General features: G+C 41.0%; 1 protein-coding gene across 16 annotated transcripts in view; it reads left to right on the plus strand.

Annotated features, from left to right (window-relative positions):
• The window catches only part of LOC106781590 (sperm-associated acrosin inhibitor), a 55,937-nt gene that overhangs the window by 25,062 nt on the left and 10,035 nt on the right, over nt 1-20,840 (plus strand). For 9 of the 16 annotated variants that reach the window (XM_070233060.1, XM_070233061.1, XM_070233056.1 and 6 more), the window contains one exon: nt 18,424-18,461. In XM_070233060.1, coding sequence (XP_070089161.1) covers nt 18,424-18,461 — 38 coding nt within the window. Of the gene's footprint in view, nt 1-3,114; nt 3,222-7,155; nt 7,401-18,423; nt 18,462-20,840 lie in introns of all 16 variants that reach the window. The other 7 variants (XM_070233062.1, XM_070233067.1, XM_070233069.1 and 4 more) reach the window with 2 other exon arrangements.

A 20,840-nucleotide genomic window follows, 5' to 3' on the forward strand; every position in this document is an offset into this window, starting at 1 on the left:
TTAAAAAAGAATTTATCTTTTTAGTATTTGGTTTGCCAATGTTTCATGGTATCTTTTCCTTCTCACCTATTCTGTATACACAATCAGTGAATTCACTACACTCTCTTCTCTATCTTTTCCTTCTTCCATTTATAAATTACTCTTTTTTACTTTTTCAGAATATATACAATTTTTATACTTTCACATTTTCTCCACCTGTGTTTTAGTACTAAGTAAAAAATAAATATGTTAAATGCTCACAATCAGTCCTTTGACAAATTTTCCCCAATAATCTCTTATTCAGATAAAGCTCAGTCACTGATAATTGCTAAAGAAGGGCTCAATATTGCTTGTCAGTGTGATTTTTCTAGAGCTTTAATATTTATTTAAATCTGTTCTTCACTGGGCAGCTTGCAATTTAGTATTTGTTTCTGAAATATTTTTGCTTTAACTTATATTCTTTTCCTGAATTCAATCAAAAATTGTTTCATATATTTCTTTAAAAAATCGATTTCTGTTGTAGACTTTGACTTTTGATTCAAGGAGTTGAACATCGCAAATGTTTGCTGGAGGCTATTAAATTCATTTTGTTTTGAGTGTTGCATTACGGTTTTCTTCTGCTTCATAGTTTTGTATACTGGAGGCTAGGACATTTCAGCTACAGGTATTTGATTCTCAATTCTCTTTTCTTCTTATAGAAGTTTTACATAGAGGAAGACCACTTTTTTCCGTATGTTTTTGTGGACACAGTTGGCTGTTAATATAGGTTTGTTTATTGTGTTCCTAGTGGAAGAGCGCCCTCTTCTGTCAGTAGAGCAAGATGTGGTTACTTCTAGGAGGTGATGTGTGTATGCGCGCGTGTGTTATATGCTCTGATACTGTTTGGTTCTCGTTTTTTTTGCGTTATTATTCTAAAGATCCCCCATTTGCTTCTTTTTATTCACTCTCCTGTCTCTGAAGGATGCTTGTGTCCACCTGACTCTCCTCAAGTTTTTACTTTCTTTTCATTGAGAAGTGATGCGTTATCTGAGACTTCAAACTTGAGCCTCAGTTACTTTTAATTTTCTTCCATGTAAACATGTCCTTTTCTACCAGGTCTTTTCCAGTGCTTTGCAGGAATGATAGGCTTTCTCTCCTTCAGGAAGTTTTAGCTCAATCTTTGGTTCCAGGTTCCCTTCTCTCTGCAGTTTTTTGTAGATTTTCTTTTTTCTTCTATGACCTCTCTTCCACCCCTTGCTCTCCCCCACAAACTTGCTCTTTGCAAGAAGCTTGCCTGCACTGGAAGTTCAAGTAATAATCCTACTGTGATTATCTTTGTACATACAGGAGAAGTGAAGTTCGTATTTTTTTCAGTCTTCTAGTTATGCTGAGTACAAATGATTGATGTGGTTTTATTAGATCTTCTTGTGAATTAGTATAGTTTTTAGATGATTCCAGAGAGATTTAGGTCATCTCTGTTACCTTTGGGATACCTGGAAATTAATTCATTTTAAAAAAATCATTTTAGTTTCTACTGTCAGTGTATGTTTCTTAATTAATAAACTTATTGAGGCATAGTTTATATGCTACATAATTCACACAGTAAAAATGTAGAAGTCAACATTTTTTAAAAATTATATTTCCCAAGTAGTGAAACAGTCACGATAATTCAGTTAGAACCTTTTTATCAGCACAGTGAGATCTCATATGCCCATTTACTGTTAATTACCATTCCCTGCGCCTCCCACTCCAGTGAACCACTAACGTAATTTCTGTCTCCATAGATTTGCCTTTTCTAGACATTTCATATAAATAGAATCATTCAATACATGGTCTTTGTTACTGGCTTCTTTCACTTTGTGTATTTTCAAGGTTCCTTCATGTTGTAGCATGTGTAAGTGCTCCATTTCTTTTACTGTTGAATAATATTCCACTGATTGATATACGACGTTTTTTATCCATCCATTCCTCAACTGATGGACGTTTGGGTTGTTTTCACTCCTTGACTATTATGAATACATTTAAGGATCCCATTCCATTCTAAGTAGGAAAGATTTAATAATCCACACCTACACATATCGTAACAAAACTACAGATCAGTACATACAACAAGGTGGTCTTAATATTAGTCAGAAAAAAAGAATGATTATCCATAAAGATATTATATTGTCCTCTGACTCTTCACCTTTTACAGTGGGAGACAATGTCGCTGTTAAACAGAGATCCAAAAATCCTAAATAAAAGCTCTTCATGCAGATAGCGCTGTGTATAAAACTGCTGCCAAATTACAACAGTTTCTTTTACTAGCAATCAATGATTAATTCAGATTAGATAAACAATGATTCACCATATTAATGTGTTAAAGATTTGAAAATTACCTTATTTCGATAAACAATTATAAATTTTAAAATATAAATTTCAAAAATAACTACAATTAAATAATACACAATTTTATGAATAACTACATATGTGATAAATTATGACGAAAAGTAAGGGAATAATACATAGAAAATCGAGTTTAATGATTCCCTCTGAGATGGGAGGTGGATGGAATTTGAGGGAAGATGTGATAGGGAGGCCTACAAAGGTTATGAAAATGTTTGATTTTTTCATTTGGTTTCTGCTTAACGGCATGTTTGTTTTGTTATGGACCTATAATAAAAACACATGAATTATTTATCATCTTTTTTATGTATGGCATTTCATAGCAACATAATAAGAATATTATTTTCAGTTGTGTCTTTTCTGACTATTTCTTTGTCATCCACATTTTACACACTGACTGTAGCAAATACACAGGCCCCCATATGGCTGCAACAGGAGACACAGTCCAGTCTGTGCATCCAATGGCATCGCCTCTGGTCACTGTCGTGTGTTTTCAGGGCTCGTAGGAGAGAGGAAAATAGTAAACATTTGCTCTTTTGACTTACGGAAATAATGTCAGTGTACCAGTAGGTACTATTTTGCTCCTAATCTAGTAATCATATACACAGTAAACAATTGCTGTATTTCCATAAAGCTAGAGAAAATATCCTCAACGTTTACCCTGGAATCCACACTTCTGTTTGCTTTAGCTGTATGTGCTAATCCTGAGTTGATTTCAAATACTCAAATTAATTAATAGTAATTAATCTAATATAACTTTTATAATTACAGGTGTATCTTGGAGATAGTGCAGGTTTGGTTCCAGACCACCACAATAAGGCAAAAATTGCAATAAAGTGAGTCACATGAAATTTTTGCTTTTCCAGTGCATATAAAAGGTATGTTTACACTATATTGTAATATATTGTGTGCAATAGCATTATGCCTAAAAAAACAATGTACATACCTTAATTGAAAAAGACTATTGCTAAAAAATGCTAACCATCATGGAACCGGCCCGGTGGTGCAGCGGTTGAGTTCACACGTTCCACTTTGGTGTCCCCGCATTTGCCGCTTCGGATCCCAGGTGCGGACGTGGCACCGCTTGGCAAGCCATGCTGTGGTAGGCATCCTACATATAAAGTAGAGGAAGATGGGCATGCATGTTAGCTCAGGGTCAGTCTTCCTCAGCAAACAGATTAGGATTGGCAGCAGATGTTAGCTCAGGGCTAATCTTCCTAAAAAAAAAATGCTAACCATCATCTGAGCGTCCTGGGAATCCTACTCATTCTGCTGCTGGACGGTCAGGTCTCAATGTGTGTGGCTGTTGACTGATCAGGGTGGGGGTTGCTGAAGTTTGGGGTGGCTGTGGCAGCTTCTTAAAATAAGACAATAATGGACGTTGCTGCATGGATTGCCTCTTCCTTTCACAAATGATCTCTCCATAGCATGTGATACTGTTTGACAGCATTTTATGCACTGTAGAACTTCTGTCAAAATTGGAATCGATCCTCTCAAAACCTGCTGCTGCCTTATCCGCTAAGTTTATGTGACATTCTAAATCCTTTGGTTATCATTTCAACAGTCTTCATAGCATCTTCAGCAGGAGTAGATTCTATCTTAAGAAACCACCTTTGTTTTGCTCATCCATGTGAAGCAATTCCTCATCTGTTATACTTTTATCATGAGATAGCAGCAATTCAGTCACATCTTCAGGCTCCACTTCTCATTCTAGTTCTCTTGCTGGTTCGATCACATCTCCTGCTACTTCCTCCACCAAAGTCTTGAACCCTCAAAGTCATCCATGAGGGCTGGGATCAACTTCATCCAAACTTCTGTTAATGTTGATATTTTGACCTTTTCCCATGAATCATGAATGTCCTTAATGGCATCTAGAATCCTTTCCAGAAGGTTGTCAATTGACATTGGCCAGATCCAGCAGAGGAATTACTATCTATGACAGCTATAGCCTTACAAAATGTATTTCTTAAATAGTGAGACTTGAGGGGCTGGCCCGGTGGCACAGCAGTTAAGTTCATGCACTCTGCTTTGGTGGCCTGGGGTGCACTGCTTCAGATTCCAGGTGCAGACCTATGCACCACTTATCAAGCCATGCTGTGGCAGGCGTCCCACATATAAAGCAGAGGAAGATGGGCACAGATGTTAGCTCAGGGCCAGTCTTCCTCAGCAAAATGAGGAGGATCGGCGGTGGATGTTGGCTCAGGGTTAATCTTCCTCAAAAAAAAAAAAAAAAAAAGACTTGAAAGTCAAAATTATTCCTTGATCCATAGGTTGCAGAATAAATGTCTTGTTATTAGGCATGAAAACAACATTAACCTCATTGTACATCTCCATAAGAGCTCTTGGGTGACCAGGTTCATTGTCAACGAGCAGTAACATTTTGAAAGGAATCATTTTTCTGAGCAGTAGGTCTTAACAGTGGGCTTCAGTAAGTCATGTTGTAAACAGACGTGCTGTCATCCAGGCTTTGTTCTTCCATTTATAGTTCACAGGCACAGTAGCTTTAGCATCATTCTTAAGGCCCTAGGATTGTCAGAATGGTAAATGAGCATTGGCTTCAACTTCAAGTCACAAGCTGCATTAGCCCCTAACAAGGGAGTTAGCCTGTCCTTTGAAGCTTTGAAGCCAGGCAGTCACTTCTCCTCTCTAGCTATGAAAGTCCTGGATGGCATCTTCTTCCAATATAAGGCTGTTTCATCTACACTGAAAATCCATTGTTTAGTATAGCCACCGTCTTTAATGACCTTAGCTAGACCTGCTGGGTAACTTGTTGCACTTGCTGCTTCACCTGCACTTTTCTGTTATGGAGATGGCTTCTGTCCTTAAACCTCATGAACCAACCTCTGCTGGGTTCAAACTTTTCTTCTGCAGCTTCCTCACCTCTCACAGGCTTCACAGAATTGAAGAGAGTTAGAGCTTTCATCTGGGTTAGGTTTTGGGTTAAAGGAATGTTGTGGCTGGTTTAATCTTCTATCCAGACCACTAAAACTTTCTCCATATCAGCAATAAGGCTGTTTTGCTTTCTTATCATTCATACGTTCACTGAAGTGGCACTTTTAATTTCCTTCAAGAACTTTTCCTTTGCATTCACAACTTGGCTAACTGTTTGGCACAAAAGGCCTAGCTTTTGGCCTATCTCAGCTTTCAAAATGCCTTCCTCCCTAACATTAGTCATTTCTAGCTTTGATTTAAAGTGAGAGACGTGCACTCTTCCTTTCACTTGAACACCTAGAGGCCATTGTAGGGTCATTAATGGGTCTAATTTCAATGTTGTTGTGTCTCAGTATATGGGGAGGCCCAAGGAAAGAGAGAGAGACAGGGGATCCATCAGTTGACAGAGCTGTCAGAACACACAATATTTATTGATTAAGTTTGCTGTCTTATATGGGTGCAGCTCATGGCACCCAAAAACAATTACGACAGTAACAGCAGAGATCACTGATCACTGATCATCGTAAGAAATATAATAATGATGAAAAAGTTTGAAATATTGTGAGAATTACCAGAATGTGACAGAGACACACAGTGAGCAAATGCTATTGGGAGAATGGTGCTGATAGACTTGTTTGACACAGGGCTGCCACACGCCTTCAATTTGTAAAAAACGCAGTGTCTGCAAAGTGCAATAAAGAGAACTGCAACAAAGTGAGTTATGCCTGTATCATTCCTAGATACCTGCCTTCCCTTTTCCTCTTATTTGTGGGCTTATTGTTATATATATTACATCTATTATTGAGATATGTATTAAACCCCACAATATGTTGTTATGGTAATTACTATCTATCTTCATTTTCGTAACTCATTGCCACTTTGCTCCCTTCTAGTTCCATTATCCTGTTATGGCAAATATATTACACATACGTTATATTTCTATGTGTTCTATGCCCCCCAATATATGATCTACATCTATATGCATGTTATGTTGTACCATTGCTTATTAAATAAGTTAAGAGAACAACAATACACGTTAATAGTGTGCATTATAATTAATAATTACCTTTACTGGTGTTCTCTTTCTGTTCATGTGGATTAAAATTACCACCTGGGGTAATTTGATTTCAGCCTGAAGAAGATCCTTTAGTATTTGTTGTAATGTGGGTCCGCCAGCAATAATTTCCTTAGGTTTTGTTTTTCTGGAAAAGTCTTTTTTTTGCTTCATTTTTGAAAGATAGCTTTACTGGTTATGGGATTCTTGATTCTTGGAGCTTTTTCCGTGAGCACTTTGCATGTGTTATCTCACTGCCTTCTGGCCCCATCGTTTCTGCTGAGACACTGACTGCTAATGCTGTTGGGCTTTGCTTGCAAGCAAATTGTTATTTTTCTTTTGCCACTTCAAGATTTTCTCCTTGTCTTTGACTTTCAGCATTTTTACTGTGATGTGTATGTTTGTGGTCCTTTTGTACTTGATTCTACTTGAAATTTGCTGAGCTTCCTAGATGTGTAGGTTATTGCTTTTCAACAAACTTGGGAAGTTTTCAGACACTATGTTTTCAAAGAGTTTTTGTCTCCCCCCGAACCCCTGGTACGGCCATTATATGATTGTGACTGTGCTATGTGGTGTCCCACATTTCTCTGAGACTCTGTTCCTTTTTCTTCATTCTTTTCCTCTGTTCTTTGTTCACTAATCGTTTCTTCTGCCAGTTCCAATCTATGGTTGTGCCCTTCCAGTGAATTTTTTATTTCAAGTGTTGTGCATTTTAACCACAAAATTTCCATTTGCCTCTTAAAAAAAAGCCCTCTTTATTGATAGTCTCTGTTTGAGGTAGCGTTGTTATCATAACTTCCATTATTTCTTTAATCAAACCTTCCTAGGTTCTTGTCAAGATGGCGCTGTGTGCAGACGTTGAACTCGCCTCCTCCCACAGACACAACCAGGTTACAACAATTTTAGGAAGAATCACCCTGGATTGAAAACTGAAAACTGGATAAAAAGAACTCCCACAACAATGGACAGTCCTGTCGAAAGCAGAAGAGGCAGTAACTCCGGCCAGAGAGGAAAAAAGCCACCTTTGGGAGCAGCAGAGCTTCTCAGCTGGCCAGGCAGGAGCCAACCTAAGGTACACAGCCCTTAGGTTGTGAGGAGTGAGGTCTGGAGCAGGGGCAATACTGCTATAACCATCCTTCGGACTCAGCCCAACTGAGAGGGGGGTCTTACTGTCTGGCTTTGCTGGCTATTAACTGCAGTGCGGACACCCCAGAAAAGCTATTGGCTGAAAGCTGAAAAGATCCGGGTCTTAAAGGACCCACACACAAACTCACTCATTGCAGCAACCTAAAATCACCAGAGAGAAGGCTGACTGTCATTTGGTGAAACGAGACTCACCTGGTGGGCTCTGGGGGCATCTTGGTGAGAGGAGGATCCTCTCCGGAGACTGAGACATTGGTGGGGGCTGTTGTTCTGAGCTGGTCCAAGCATGCTGATAGGGACACAGGTGGGGGCCATTGAGGTGCGTCCCTTGGGCTGTTAGCCCAGGGGTCTGCCACACCCACTAGAGCACAGATTTAATCCAGTTCAGCCAGGGCAGGCAACCCGCCCTAGGGACTGGCCCCACCTAACAGCAAGCCCTCAGGCTACTTTTCAGCCTGCATTGACTGAGTGCCTTGATCCTCTACAGGCAGGCAAAGGTGTCTGCCTCTATGGGGCAGGGCTTGTGTGAGGACCTGGTGAACTGTGGGGGGCATTGGGGCAGAGGTGGGGTCCTCTGCAGTGTGGCAGTGGGGTACGCTTCAGGGGGTTGAGAAGTGTGCAGGGACCAGGACTGTGCTGACAGTGTATGTGGTCCAGAGGGTGTGAGGCTTATCAGTGGCAGAAGACTTGTGTTTCACAAATAGCCATAAAAAGGATCAGCCCCACCTTCCAAAGCCTGAAACAACTGAGTGCCTCCATGCCAAGGGCTAGCCCTACTCAGCTGCACTCCTAAGAGAACTGACATCAGCCTTGTTGGCCTCAGGCCTATCACAACTGTACGCCCCTGAGCCTAGCAACCAGCTACACTGGGTACCAACCCAATTAAGAGGACAATTGCAATAAGAGTGTGCTAATAGGCGGGACCACGATGGCAGAGTGAGTGGTCTTCTTTGTCTCTCTCCCATCAAATCTACAACTAATTGGACATTCACTGATTAACAAAGGATATCCAGATAGCATCTCAAGACGCCTAAGAGTCTCGTACTACTATACATCGGAAGGAGGATGAACTTCCCCCCAGGAGGAGGTGGAAATAGGTGGACTCTCTGACCCCTGACTCCCGGACAGCCTAGTTCCTGCAGGAGGCTCTCTTCCAGCGGACTCCCCCATAGCATTGCCACACACCAAGGGCGGGAGTGTGTCACCAGCGGGGCGATGGTGGGAACAGGTGACAACAGCCCTACTCAAGCTCCCCGCGATTACACCTAAGCCCAGGGGGAATCCCCAGGGTCCCGCACCCACCGGCAGGGAAGGTCTCCACTCATCATTAGCAGGGAGGCCCTTCCCAGAATCCAGAACAAATGGAAGCTCCCAGCGGGCGGATTCCCTGGCACGGCACCAGACCGCAAGCTGCTGCTGGGCCCATGGTCTCCGGCGCACGGGTAGGTGCAGGGGGCACCCGGACTTCCCATGGAAGTGCTTGGGGACAGGGTTGGAGCTCCAGCTCCTGGCTCTGTGGCTCCGGGGGAGGCTGTGGGGTCCTGCACTCCCCCCCCCCGGCAGGGAAAGCCTCTGCTCGCCATTAGCTGGGAGGCGCTGCCCAGAATCCAGAACAAAGGGAAGCTCCCGGCAGACTGATTCCCTGGCACGGCACCAGACCACAAGCTGCTGCTGGGCCCATGGTCTCCGGGGCATGGGTCGGTACAGGGGGTGCCCGGACTTCCCGTGGATGTGCTTTGGCACTGGGTGGAGCTCCAACACCTGGCTCTGTGGTCTGGGGGGAGGCTCCAGGGTCCCGCACCCCCCCCAGCAGGGAGGGCCTCTGCTCACCATTGGCAGGGAGGCCCCGCCCAGCATTCGGAACGCCAGGAAGCTCCCTAGAGCAGAATTCCCCACAAGGCAGCAGCTTACAAGCCACTGCCAGGCCTACGGACTCTGGCCGTGTCCCAGAAGAGGCAAGGGGCTCCCAGAGATCCCGTGAGAGTGGAGTGAGGCAGAGTGGAGCTCTGGTGAAACGGCTACATAGCCCAGGGGGGAACTCCAGGTTCCTACAGCAGCCTCAACGAAAGCCTCTGCATAGCTCTAGTGGAATGGTCCTGACTGGCAATCGCAAGGTGGGAAGGCCCTGGGGCAAAAGTAGCACAGCTAGGTGAGTTAATGACAGACTGCAGAAGATACTCATAGCTCTGCTGGGACCTATAGTAGACAAGTGTGATCTTGTGGGCTCTGTTAGGGACAAAGTGGCGATTATAGGTGATCTTGCTCCTGGCTGCTGGGAAAGCCCACAACATCACTGCAGACCACAAGGAGGGAGCGTGTCTAAGTGGGCTGCAGCAGTAGGCATCAGCAGCCTGAGGCCCCTGTGCGATTGACCCCACAACCAATGAGGGACCCCACAGGACCACTGTGACTACGAGGAGAGGTCCAGGTCCAGTCAGTAACAGCTGACAGGGTTCCTGGTTGGTGCAGTCTAAACAGCTGCCCTCCCCCCACCAGTTGCAACAAGTGGAAGCAGCTACTAAACTCTATCTCTATGCAGAGGCACAAATCCACGCCATCAAGCAGTATGAAAAAATATATTAAGTCTCCAGAACAGAAGGAAAATGATAAACACCCAGAAAACAATCCCAAAGACAATGAAATCTATAACCTAAATGGTGATGATTTCAAAACTGCCATTATTAAAAAACTCAACAAGTTAAAAGAGAATTCAGATAGACAACTCAATGAGTTCAGGAGCTATGTCACAAAAGAGCTTGACACTATAAAGAAGAACCAATTAGAAATACTGGAGATGAAGAACACAATGGAGGAGATTAAGAAAATTCTGGACTCTCTGAACAGTAGGGTCAATAATATGGAGGACAGAATTAGCAATTTGGAGGATAGGAATATAGAAATGCTGCAGACAGAGGAGGAGAGAGAACTAAGACTAAAAAGAAATGAAGAAACTCTCCGAGAATTATCCGACTCAATTAGGAGATGCAACATAAGGATTATAGGTATACCAGAGGGAGAAGAGAAGGAGAAGGTGGCAGAAGGCCTGTTCAAAGAAATAACAGCTGAGAACTTTCCAAACTTGGGAAGAGAGATGGGACTTCATGTGACAGAAGCCAATAGATCTCCAAACTTTATTAATGCAAGAAGACCAACCCTAAGGCATATAGTAGTGAAACTAGCAAAAGTCAACAACAAAGAGAAAATACTAAGGGCAGCCAGGCAGAAGAAAATAACTTATAAAGGAAACCCCATAAGGCTATCAGCACATTTCTCAGGAGAGACCTTACAGGCTAGAAGAGATTGGAATGAAATATTCAAAACTCTGAAGGACAAAAACCTGCAGCCAAGAATACTCTACCCAGCGAAAATATCCTTCAAATATGATGGAGAAATGAAAGCTTTCCCAGATAAACAAAAGTTAAGGGAGTTCATTGCCAAAAAACGTCCTCTTCAAGAAATGCTCAGGAAGAACCTCATTCCTGAAAAATCAAAAAAAGGAAAGGGGTTACAAAATCCAGAAGAAAGGAGATAAGCAGAAGGACAATAACACAAAGTAACAGCTCTCCATCAGGACAAAATGCAAAAGAACTGGAAAACAAGTGATAAAATGGCAACAGTAGGCCCCCACGTTTCAATAATCACTCTAAACGTGAATGGATTGAACTCTCCAATCAAAAGGCACAGAGTGGCAGGATGGATCAAAGAACAAGATCCAACAATATGCTGCCTCCAAGAAACACACCTCAGCCCCAAAGACAAACACAGACTCAAAGTGAAGGAATGGAAGACAATACTCCAAGCTAATAATGAGCAAAAGAAAGCAGGTGTTGCCGTACTTATATCAGACAAAGTAGACTTCAAAGCAAAACAGATAAAGAAAGACAAAGAGGGCAGTATATAATGATAAAAGGGACGCTCCACCAAGATGACATAACACTTATAAATATATACACACCTAACACAGGAGCACCAAAATTTGTAAAGAAACTATTAACAAAACTAAAAGGAGACATCAACAGCAATACAATAATAGTAGGGGACATCAGCACCCCATTAACACCAATGGACAGATCATCCAGACAGAAAATCAACAAGGAAATTATAGAATTAAATGAAAAATTAGATCAGATGGACCTAATAGATATATATAGGACACTTCATCCAAAAACAGCAGGTTACACATTCTTCTCTAGCACGCATGGAACATTCTCAAGGATAGACCATATCTTGGGAAACAAAGCAAGCATCAATAAGTTCAAGAGAGTTGAAATAATATCAAGCATCTTTTCTGGTCACAATGCTATGAAACTAGAAATCAACTACAAGAATAAAGCTGGGAAAGGGGCAAAAATGTGGAGACTAAACAACATGCTACTGAACAAACAATGGATTATTGAAGAAATTAAAGAAGAAATCAAACATTATCTGGAGACAAATGAAAATGAAAACACACCATACCAAATGATTTGGGATGCAGCAAAGGCAGTCCTAAGAGGGAAATTCATTGCAATACAGGCTCACCTCAATAAGCAAGAAAAATCTTACATAAACTACCTCAAATGACACCTAAGTGAATTAGAAAAAGAAGAACAAACAAAGCCCAAAGTCAGTAGAAGGAGGGAAATAATAAAAATTAGAGCAGAAATAAATGATATTGAAACAAAAAAGACAGTAGAAAGGATCAATGAAACAAAGAGTTGGTTCTTCAAAAAAATTAACAAAATCGACAAACCCTTAGCCAGACTCACTAAAAAAAAAGAGAGAAGTCTCAAATAAATAAAATTAGAAACAAAAGAGGAGAAATCACAACAGATACCAAAGAAATACAAAGGATCATAAGAGAATACTATGAAAAACTATATGCCAACAAATTGAACAACCTAGAAGAAATGGATAAATTCCTAGACTCATACAACCTACCCAAACTGAATCAGGAAGAAATAGAGAATCTGCATAGACCAATCACAAGTAAAGAAATAGAAACAGTAATCAAAAACCTCCCCAAAAATAAGAGTCCAGGACCAGACGGCTTCTCTGGGGAATCCTACCAAACATTCAAAGAAGATTTAATACCTATCCTTCTCAAACTATTCCAGAAAATAGAGGAAGATGGAGCACTCCCTAATACATTCTATGAAGCCAACATCACCCTGATTCCCAAACCTGACAAGGACAACACAAAGAAGGAAAACTACAGGCCAATATCACTGATAAACATAGATGCAAAAATCCTCAACAAAATTTTGGCAAACCGAATACAGCAATATATCAAAAAGATTATACACCATGATCAAGTGGGATTTATACCAGGGACACAGGGATGGTTCAACATCCGCAAGTCAATCAACGTGATTCACTACATTAACAAAATGAGAAACAAAAACCACATGATCATCTCAATAGATGCAGAGAAAGCATTCGACAAGGTCCAACATCCATTTATGATAAAAACCCTCAATAAAATAGGTATAGAAGGAAAGTACCTCAACATAATAAAGGCCATGTTGGCAAACACACTCAACATAATAAAGGCCAGTTGGCAAACCCACTGCCAACATCATCCTCAATGGACAAAAACTGAAACCCATCCCTCTCACAACAGGAACAAGACAAGGGTGGCCACTTTCACCACTCTTATTCAACATAGTACTGGAGGTTTTGGCCAGAGCTATTCAGCAGGAAAAAGAAATAAAAGGAATCCAAATAGGCAACGAAGAAGTAAAGCTCGCGCTGTTTGCAGACGACATGATCTTATATATAGAAAACCCCAAAGCATCCATAGAAAAACTATTAGAAACAATCAACAACTACAGCAAAGTTGTGGGGTATAAAATCAACATACAAACCTTCCTTTACTTCTGAAACATATTAATAATGATTACTTTAAAATATTTTCTGGTTGATTCTAGCATCTGACCGCTCTCACAGGCAGTTCCTGTCACCTGCTTTTTTCCTGATGTATGGGTCATACTTTCCCATTACTTTGCGTGTCGCCTAATTTTTTTTTAGAAATTGCACATGTTAGGTAATGTATTATAACAACTCTATAGCACATCTTGGAACTACCCTACCGCCAGGGGGATTTGCTATTGTTTATTTGTTTAGTGATGGGTTGGATAGTGGTAGTGCCATTTACTGGCCTTTATCCCCTACAATGTGAAGTCTTTTGAGCTGCTTTTGAAGGAGGCACAGCTTTGGGTATGCCTACAGTCATCTTGAGTGACAGGGATGCAGACTGTGTTCTCTTCCACTCTTTTCCTGAATAGGCCCATCTGTGAAGCTCTGCTAATTGCCAGTAGATTGTTCTGTGGTTTACAACTATGTCTTGGGACATAAATCCCTCTACAAAGTAGTCTATTTGAATTGTGTCTCCTGGGTGGAATAGTTTCTGAGGTCAGTGCTTTATATTTGTTCTAACCCTCGGAGGGCTCCTTGCAGCTGCCTTATTCCAGATTAGTCTCCTGCAAATAGGTGACCTGCAGTTCAGGCTGGATCTTCATTAGACCCATCAATCTCTTCCTAATTCCCCTCACGAAAATCTCCACTGTTTTTGAAAGGGCTCTTAGATCTAAACTTCTTCACAGGCTCTTGTAAATGAAGTCACTTCCTTTGGCAAGACATCAGGAGCTCTGTGTTTTCTGGCCTGCTTCTCTTCCAAGGCAAAATCTCTTACCAAGTACTCTGGAGCCCGAGGTGGGGACAATGGCAAGCTTCTCCCTGCATGCCACCCACACTGTGGGATCTAAGCACTCAGTGGAGCTGCACCAGTGGCCTCCAGTTCACTTGACTTGCCTCCGCTGGTGTGGAATCGTGGCCTCATGTTCTGGGGAAGGGCTGAAGGCATGCAGTATTCACAGTATGCCACTCCCAATGGGGAGCTTCCATTCCACAACCCGGAGTTGGATAGAAGAAGGAAGTCCCACTTCCAGAATGCCCTCACTCAGGAGTTAGCCAGCAGCAGGCAGACAGGGGTGAAAAGAGAAATGCTGACATCCTGCTCTTCCTTGAAAGAAACCCCTCGAGCTGGGAGGTGGGTGAAGAGGAGACCTGTGTTGCTGGTTAACGAAGTCTGGTGTGGAGGCTCCACCTTGTTGACCTGGGAGGAGCATCTTGGTTCAAATTCTGCAAACTCTTGCATTTCTTATGAATTTTCATGGATGTATTGAATAGCTGTTTCTTCATTTGCTGTTTGCTCTTAAGATCGCTGCTCGAGACTTTCCTTATTTTAAAAAAATAATTTACACCAGTTCCACTGGAGAGTGGTCAGTCATACTCCTCAGGCTGTCATTCCAGAAGTTGACTGCACTCTATGTTTTTTCATGTGGATGCAAATTCCTGTCTGCTTTCATCTAAAAACAAATCTGATTAGCGTTTCTTGTAAGGCAAGACCAAAGTATTCCAGCAACAAATTCTCGTAGTATGCTCTCTTTATCTCTGACTTTCAATATTTTGACCACGATGTGTCTGGACTTGGATTATTATTATTATTATTCTTTGGTTTTAATCTAGTTGTAGTTTACCTTCTTAGGTTTGTAGAATAGTGTTTTTAAGATCAAATATGAGAATTTTTCAGCTTTTATTTCTTTGAAAATATTTTTCCGCTCCTCTCTCTCAGTATTCTGCTATTCTGTTTCACATATGTTGGCGCATTTAATGTTCTTTAACATTTCTTTGAGATTGTTTAATTTATCTCATTATTTTAATCTCTGTTCCTCAGATTTCTTACTGTCTATTGATCTAAGCTCAGTTTATTGATACTTTCTTCTGCCAGCTCAAGTCTACTGTTGAGTTCTTCTAGGGCATTTTTAAATTTTGGTTATTGTTGTTTACAATTACAGAAATTTCATTTATTTATTTAAAATCAGTTTGTATCTTTAGTGATACTCCCTAATTATTGAAACATTGTCAGCATCTAACTTTTGATTCTTTAAACACGGTTTTCTCTAGATCTTTAATTATATTCTAAAAGCTGCTTTGAATTCTTTGTTAGGTCCAACATTGAGGCCCTCAAAGGGAATTTCTATTGCTTGCACTTTTTTTTGACTCTGTGTATGGGGCGCACTTTCCCGTGTCTTGAATTTCTCAAATTTTTTCTTGAATAATGGGCATTTTAACAGTAATTTATAGCAACTCTCTATATACAGATTTCCCCTACCCAACTCCTGGGACTTTGCGCTGTTGTTTTGGAGTTTAACCTTCTTATGTGTTAGTAAAGTCTATTTCTCCTGAAGTGTGGAGTCTCTGATGATTGTACATGCTTGATTTCTTCAGTGCTAAAAGTCACTTGTAGGTTTAGAGTGACAGATGCAGTCCTCACACACAATAGACAGTTCTATTATTTTATCTTTCATACCTAGGATAAACCTGTGACACAAGAATTATTATTCTCATATTAAAAATAAGCAACATGAGGGCGAGCCCCATGGCCAAGTGGTTAAAGTTCCTTAGTTTCCACTTCAGCGACCTGGGTTCGCAGGTTCAGACTCCAGGTGCAGACCTATTCCACTCACCAGCCACGCTGTGGAGACATCCCACCTACAAAGTAGAGGAAGATTGGTGCAGATGTTAGCTCAGGGCTAATATTAATCAAGCAAAGAAACCCAGGGGGATTGGCAATGGATGTCAGCTCAGGCGAACCTTCCTCATAAAAATAAATAAAATAAGCAACATGTGCACTAGAAAGTCTAGACACTGAGTCTAGGTTATTCATTGGTAGATGGTATTTGACCTGAACTCCCAAACCTCTTTACGTTGAATCACTCTATAAAGCTGATTGGCCAGTTAGGAAGAAAATAACTGACCCAATCTCTACCATGCTTCAAAGGTCTTTCGGGTCTCCCACTTACCTCTGAGGTAAAGATCAAATTATTTAACATAGAATATAGGGCAATGTCCCATCTGCTTTCAACTTCAGTCTACACATTTCTTTCTCTCTCATTCCAGGCATTCATATCCTTTGCTCTATCCCAGGGTTTCCCACAGCTGGATGTGCCTGAGTCACATCTAGGAGCTTTTAAAACATACCATGCTCAGGACTCATGTATACAATTGATTCACAATCTTGAAGATGGGATGGTGAATCCATCAGCTTTAAAATTTCTCCAGGTGATTCTAATATTGGCCTAGTTTCTTTTAAAGTTTCAGGGTTTAGACCCTTGTGTATTAACATGTCCAAACTCTTTCTTCTTTCTCCTGCTTGATTCTCTTGTCCCTTTCCAACTCACCTACTTGAAAAGATTTCACCTATTTTCTCTGTCTTAAAATCTATACGTGCATGTATTTCCTTCTTTCCTCCTTGTACTCCTGTGTTCATCAGACCAGATTGTCCTAAGCCTCCTGCTGAGGGTAGATCTACTGATCAATACTTGTGTGGCATCTGTCATGACCTATTTTTAAGGCCCAGAGAGGACACAGAATACTTCTGTCTCTTATCTGCCATGATAAGAGCTCCTCAAGCTCCTCAATCAAATATCAGTAAAAGTGACTTCATTGGTTGCAGATAGAAGGTTGAGAAGGAAAGATGAACAAGATAGCCACTGTTCCTTCACTCTCTGTTGTCTCTTCATGTAAGGTGGGTCAAGTGGGGAACCTAGCCAGGAAGTCCTGGTGTAAAGCATTGCTGGGAGTATTGCTCCAGATTGATCCTTCTAGATGTCACTATTCCTATTTTTCTGAAGAAAACAGTGAAATTCAAATGTGCATCTTTACTCTAAATGTGGCCCAGCCACTTGTGGGTTAATTAAAATTCCTTCTCCTGTCTTCACCGAGCACTTTTCATGAACTTTCTGTCACGTCTCGATTCCAGCCTCCTGTTGACATGATATTTCTTTTTGAATGATAGGGTGGAAGGGAAGAACAGAGGGAACAGTCCACCCTAAATAAGAATACAGGGGCTTGGAGTAGTTCCTTCATAAGGAAGACACTTTCTAAATTGGCCCTGGATTCTGTTTGCCTGACCGTTGAAATGAGCAATGCCCCCTGTGCCATTGTAGCAAACATCTTGAAGGGTTTCTTCCTCAGACTCGCTCAAATGTCTCTCTTCTCACCATGGATCAAAACTCTTTTTGTCATCTTGGCCTTTACTCTTTATTCTGGTGAGTAAATTTTTCAGTCCTGGGCAATACACTTCACTTATCCTAAAAATACAGAAAGCTTTCTGCTGTGACTTAAGAATACAGCGGTGTTTTTACTGGGTTTGTAATTCTTCTATTGTTAAAATGACACAGAGCGTCTTAGAAATTCCTTTTAAACATTTCACCATTGAATTGTTTTTTCTTATTTCTCACAGAGAGAGGTTGAAACAGTGTGGTGAGGTAGGATGGGCAGTACACTTTAGCTCTTCGTTCATCAGTGATTGAGGAACTTTAACTAAGTTCTTTTTCCTACTGAGGCCCCAATTCCGTGGTTGTTAAATGCAAAGTGCGGGGAAGGAATGATCTCCAGAGATCTCGTATTCTCTGAAAATCGGATTATCATCTCTGAGTCCCTGAAATCAAGGCTTTGTGTAAGGAAAGAGCTCATCCACATATCAGGTGACCAGTTGTCTTCCTTAACGCTCGGAGTAGCCCATAAAGTTATGGAACAAGTAGCTGTTATGTATGGACTAGAACTCTGATATTAGAGCAGAATTTCTTCACAGTTAAGTTACTTTACACAGGACATCGTCTTCCATCACAGTGAAATGCCTCTTCTAGAAAGCTTTACAAAATGGGTATCTTCAAGCAGGGTATCAGGAGTCACTAAAAAATAATATTTGACAATTTTTCAGAGTGTTAGAGTAATTTGGGCATTTTTTTCCCTAAGATTTAGATATATTTGAGAATTTATACTTCTGTTACTGTTGCAGAATTGTTACCTCATTAGTTATGGTTTCTTTAGCAGGTTATTAGAATAAATGTCTGCTACCATATATGTGTTGATTTCTTATCTTTTCAAACTGTTTTTGGTTACAGAAACTGCTTCTGTAAAGTCACCAAATGACAGCAATTTGGTAAGTTGCTATGGTTCATGTACATCTTTAATTATTTTTAGCTTTTAAAACCACAGCAAAATTGACCAAAGAAAATGTAGAAAAGACTCATTCTTCAAAAAGTGACAGTGGGAATGTATTATTATTATACCAAGGTCCAGATGTAGAATCTAGCAAGCAATACAGAACCATTTAGCGATATCTGTACAGGTGATAGTGTACTTAGCCTATTACCCCACACTGCCGCTCTTGGATATTTTGTTGGATGGTCCTTTGTTGATCACAAAACTGAGAGATATAAAAGTGTATGTAGAGTCGAATTATTCATCCAGACTAAACAAAAAGGAAAAAAGGAGCACCCTAATTATGAATTTGTAGGAAGGTAAATAGGAATTATTTCTATATGTCTACATAGTGGACTTTTACATCGGGATGAAAATGAATACACTACAGCTCTCAAATCAGTATATCTAAAGGTTACAGAGACTATAAAAGAAAGGCAGATAAGAATACATATTGTATTGATTTCTTTGGGAAAATTACCAAGAAATCCAAAACTATACCAAATGTATAAATCTAGTGAATGTTTGTATTGCTGTGTAGTGAAATTCTAGATGGAAGTAGGGAGCGAGAAACAGAAAGTTTAGTTTGGTGACTTCCTGTGTTGTCTGTGTGGAGAAGGAATGAGAAAGATGGAACCTGGGAGGGGAAGATTATGGGTGGGGGTGGGGAGTTGGTTACATTCTAAAAATGCAGTCAGCTAGTTGCATGTTTTTGTGGCCTTTTGCTTAATAGAAGACTTTTATGAAAATATTGATAATGTGTTATTGTTTACTGGGGTGTGACTACGTAAGTGTTTTTCTTCAAACCTAAATATAGATTATACTTATCCTGTTTGGATGTATGGCATTTCATATTAAGATTTGAGAAGACTGTATTCAAATATTCATTGTCTAATAAGTGAATATAGCCTCTGTTTTACAGCCATACTGTAGTGTTTACAGTCACCGAAAAATTTGCAAAAATGAACATTTTCGAGTCTGTGCAACCAATGGCTGCACTGATTGCAGTAAATGTATTTTTTGCATCTTATTCAAGTAAGAACACAATGGTAAATATTTAGTCTTTCAAAGTAGTGAAGAAATCATCACAAAATGAGAAGAAAATCCATTGGCTGATAATCTAGGCATGACAGACACAGAAAATAACTGTAACATTTCTCTGAAAGCCAAGGAAACACCCTTCTAACAGTCTTAAAATTCTTACTTATGAAAGTAGTACTTAAACTATCAACTTAATCATCCTGGATGTCCTGCAAATGCACAACCAACGAATTTAGCTTAATTCAATTCATTACGAATAACTAATGGCATACTAGTGGCCAGTATGATGTTGTTCCGAAGCGCTAATGCTCCACGGTAGACCTTGGTGATGCCCTGACAATCAGCCTTGCAGACTTCCAGCCACAGGGACACAACTGAGCAAGGAGCAGACTGACATCTACACTCTGAAATCCATCACGATGGGCCCATTAATGGCAGAAAGGGCCTCATGTGATTGTCAGCTTTGTCTCCTGAAATCAGGATGGCCTTTGAAACCTTCCTTAGAGTGCAGAGCAGTCTAGGAAACCTCCACCAATTCCCTTCCCTTTCTCCATTCTTAAGCAGTTTGTGGTCCCAGCCTTCTCCAGCCTTTTCTTTTCTCTTTTTTCCACAATAGGGAAGGATGACTACTCTTTTTTTTTTTTGTAATGAAAGATTGCCACATGAGCTTCCATCTTGCCAATCTTCTGTTTTCTTCTTCTTCCCCTGCTGCTGCTGCTGCTTCTTCTCCTTCTTCTCACCAAAGTCCCCCAGTACGTAGTTGTATATTCTAGCTGTCGGTCCTCTGGTTGTGCTATGTGGGACTCCGCCTCAGAAAGGCCTGATCAGCGTTGCCATGTCTGTGCCCAGGATGCGAACCGGCGAGGCCCTGGGCTTCCAAATCAGAGGGTGAGAACTTCACCATGGGGCCGGCCTCTGCCAGTCTTTTCTGCATAAGTTCCTATTTTCTTTCACATGCGTGCCCTCTCATAAACTCTTTGCCCATTTACTCTCAAAAGTGTATCTGCCTCTTGGAAGATCTGGACTAACACGAGCCCTAACACCCTCCCTTCTTGGCCTCGTCTGAAGGCTGAGTCAGGACTTTAGCAAGTAGGAAGGATCAAGCAGCCCCACAGTAGGGAGAGGACATGTGCAGGGCGGGGAGCGGGTGGGGTCCAGCCTCTTGGGGAAGTGGAGCACAGCTTCACTGTCATGTCCCAAGTTCAAACCTTTCTCATTTAAAGGCCTTTTGTGCACGGCTCTGAGAGTGTAATGTGTTTTTCAAATAATTGTGTTTTTCTTTCTCTCTCACTCTTTC

This window comes from Equus caballus, chromosome 14 (assembly GCF_041296265.1).
Source record: "Equus caballus isolate H_3958 breed thoroughbred chromosome 14, TB-T2T, whole genome shotgun sequence".
Taxonomy (NCBI): Eukaryota; Metazoa; Chordata; class Mammalia; order Perissodactyla; family Equidae; genus Equus; species Equus caballus.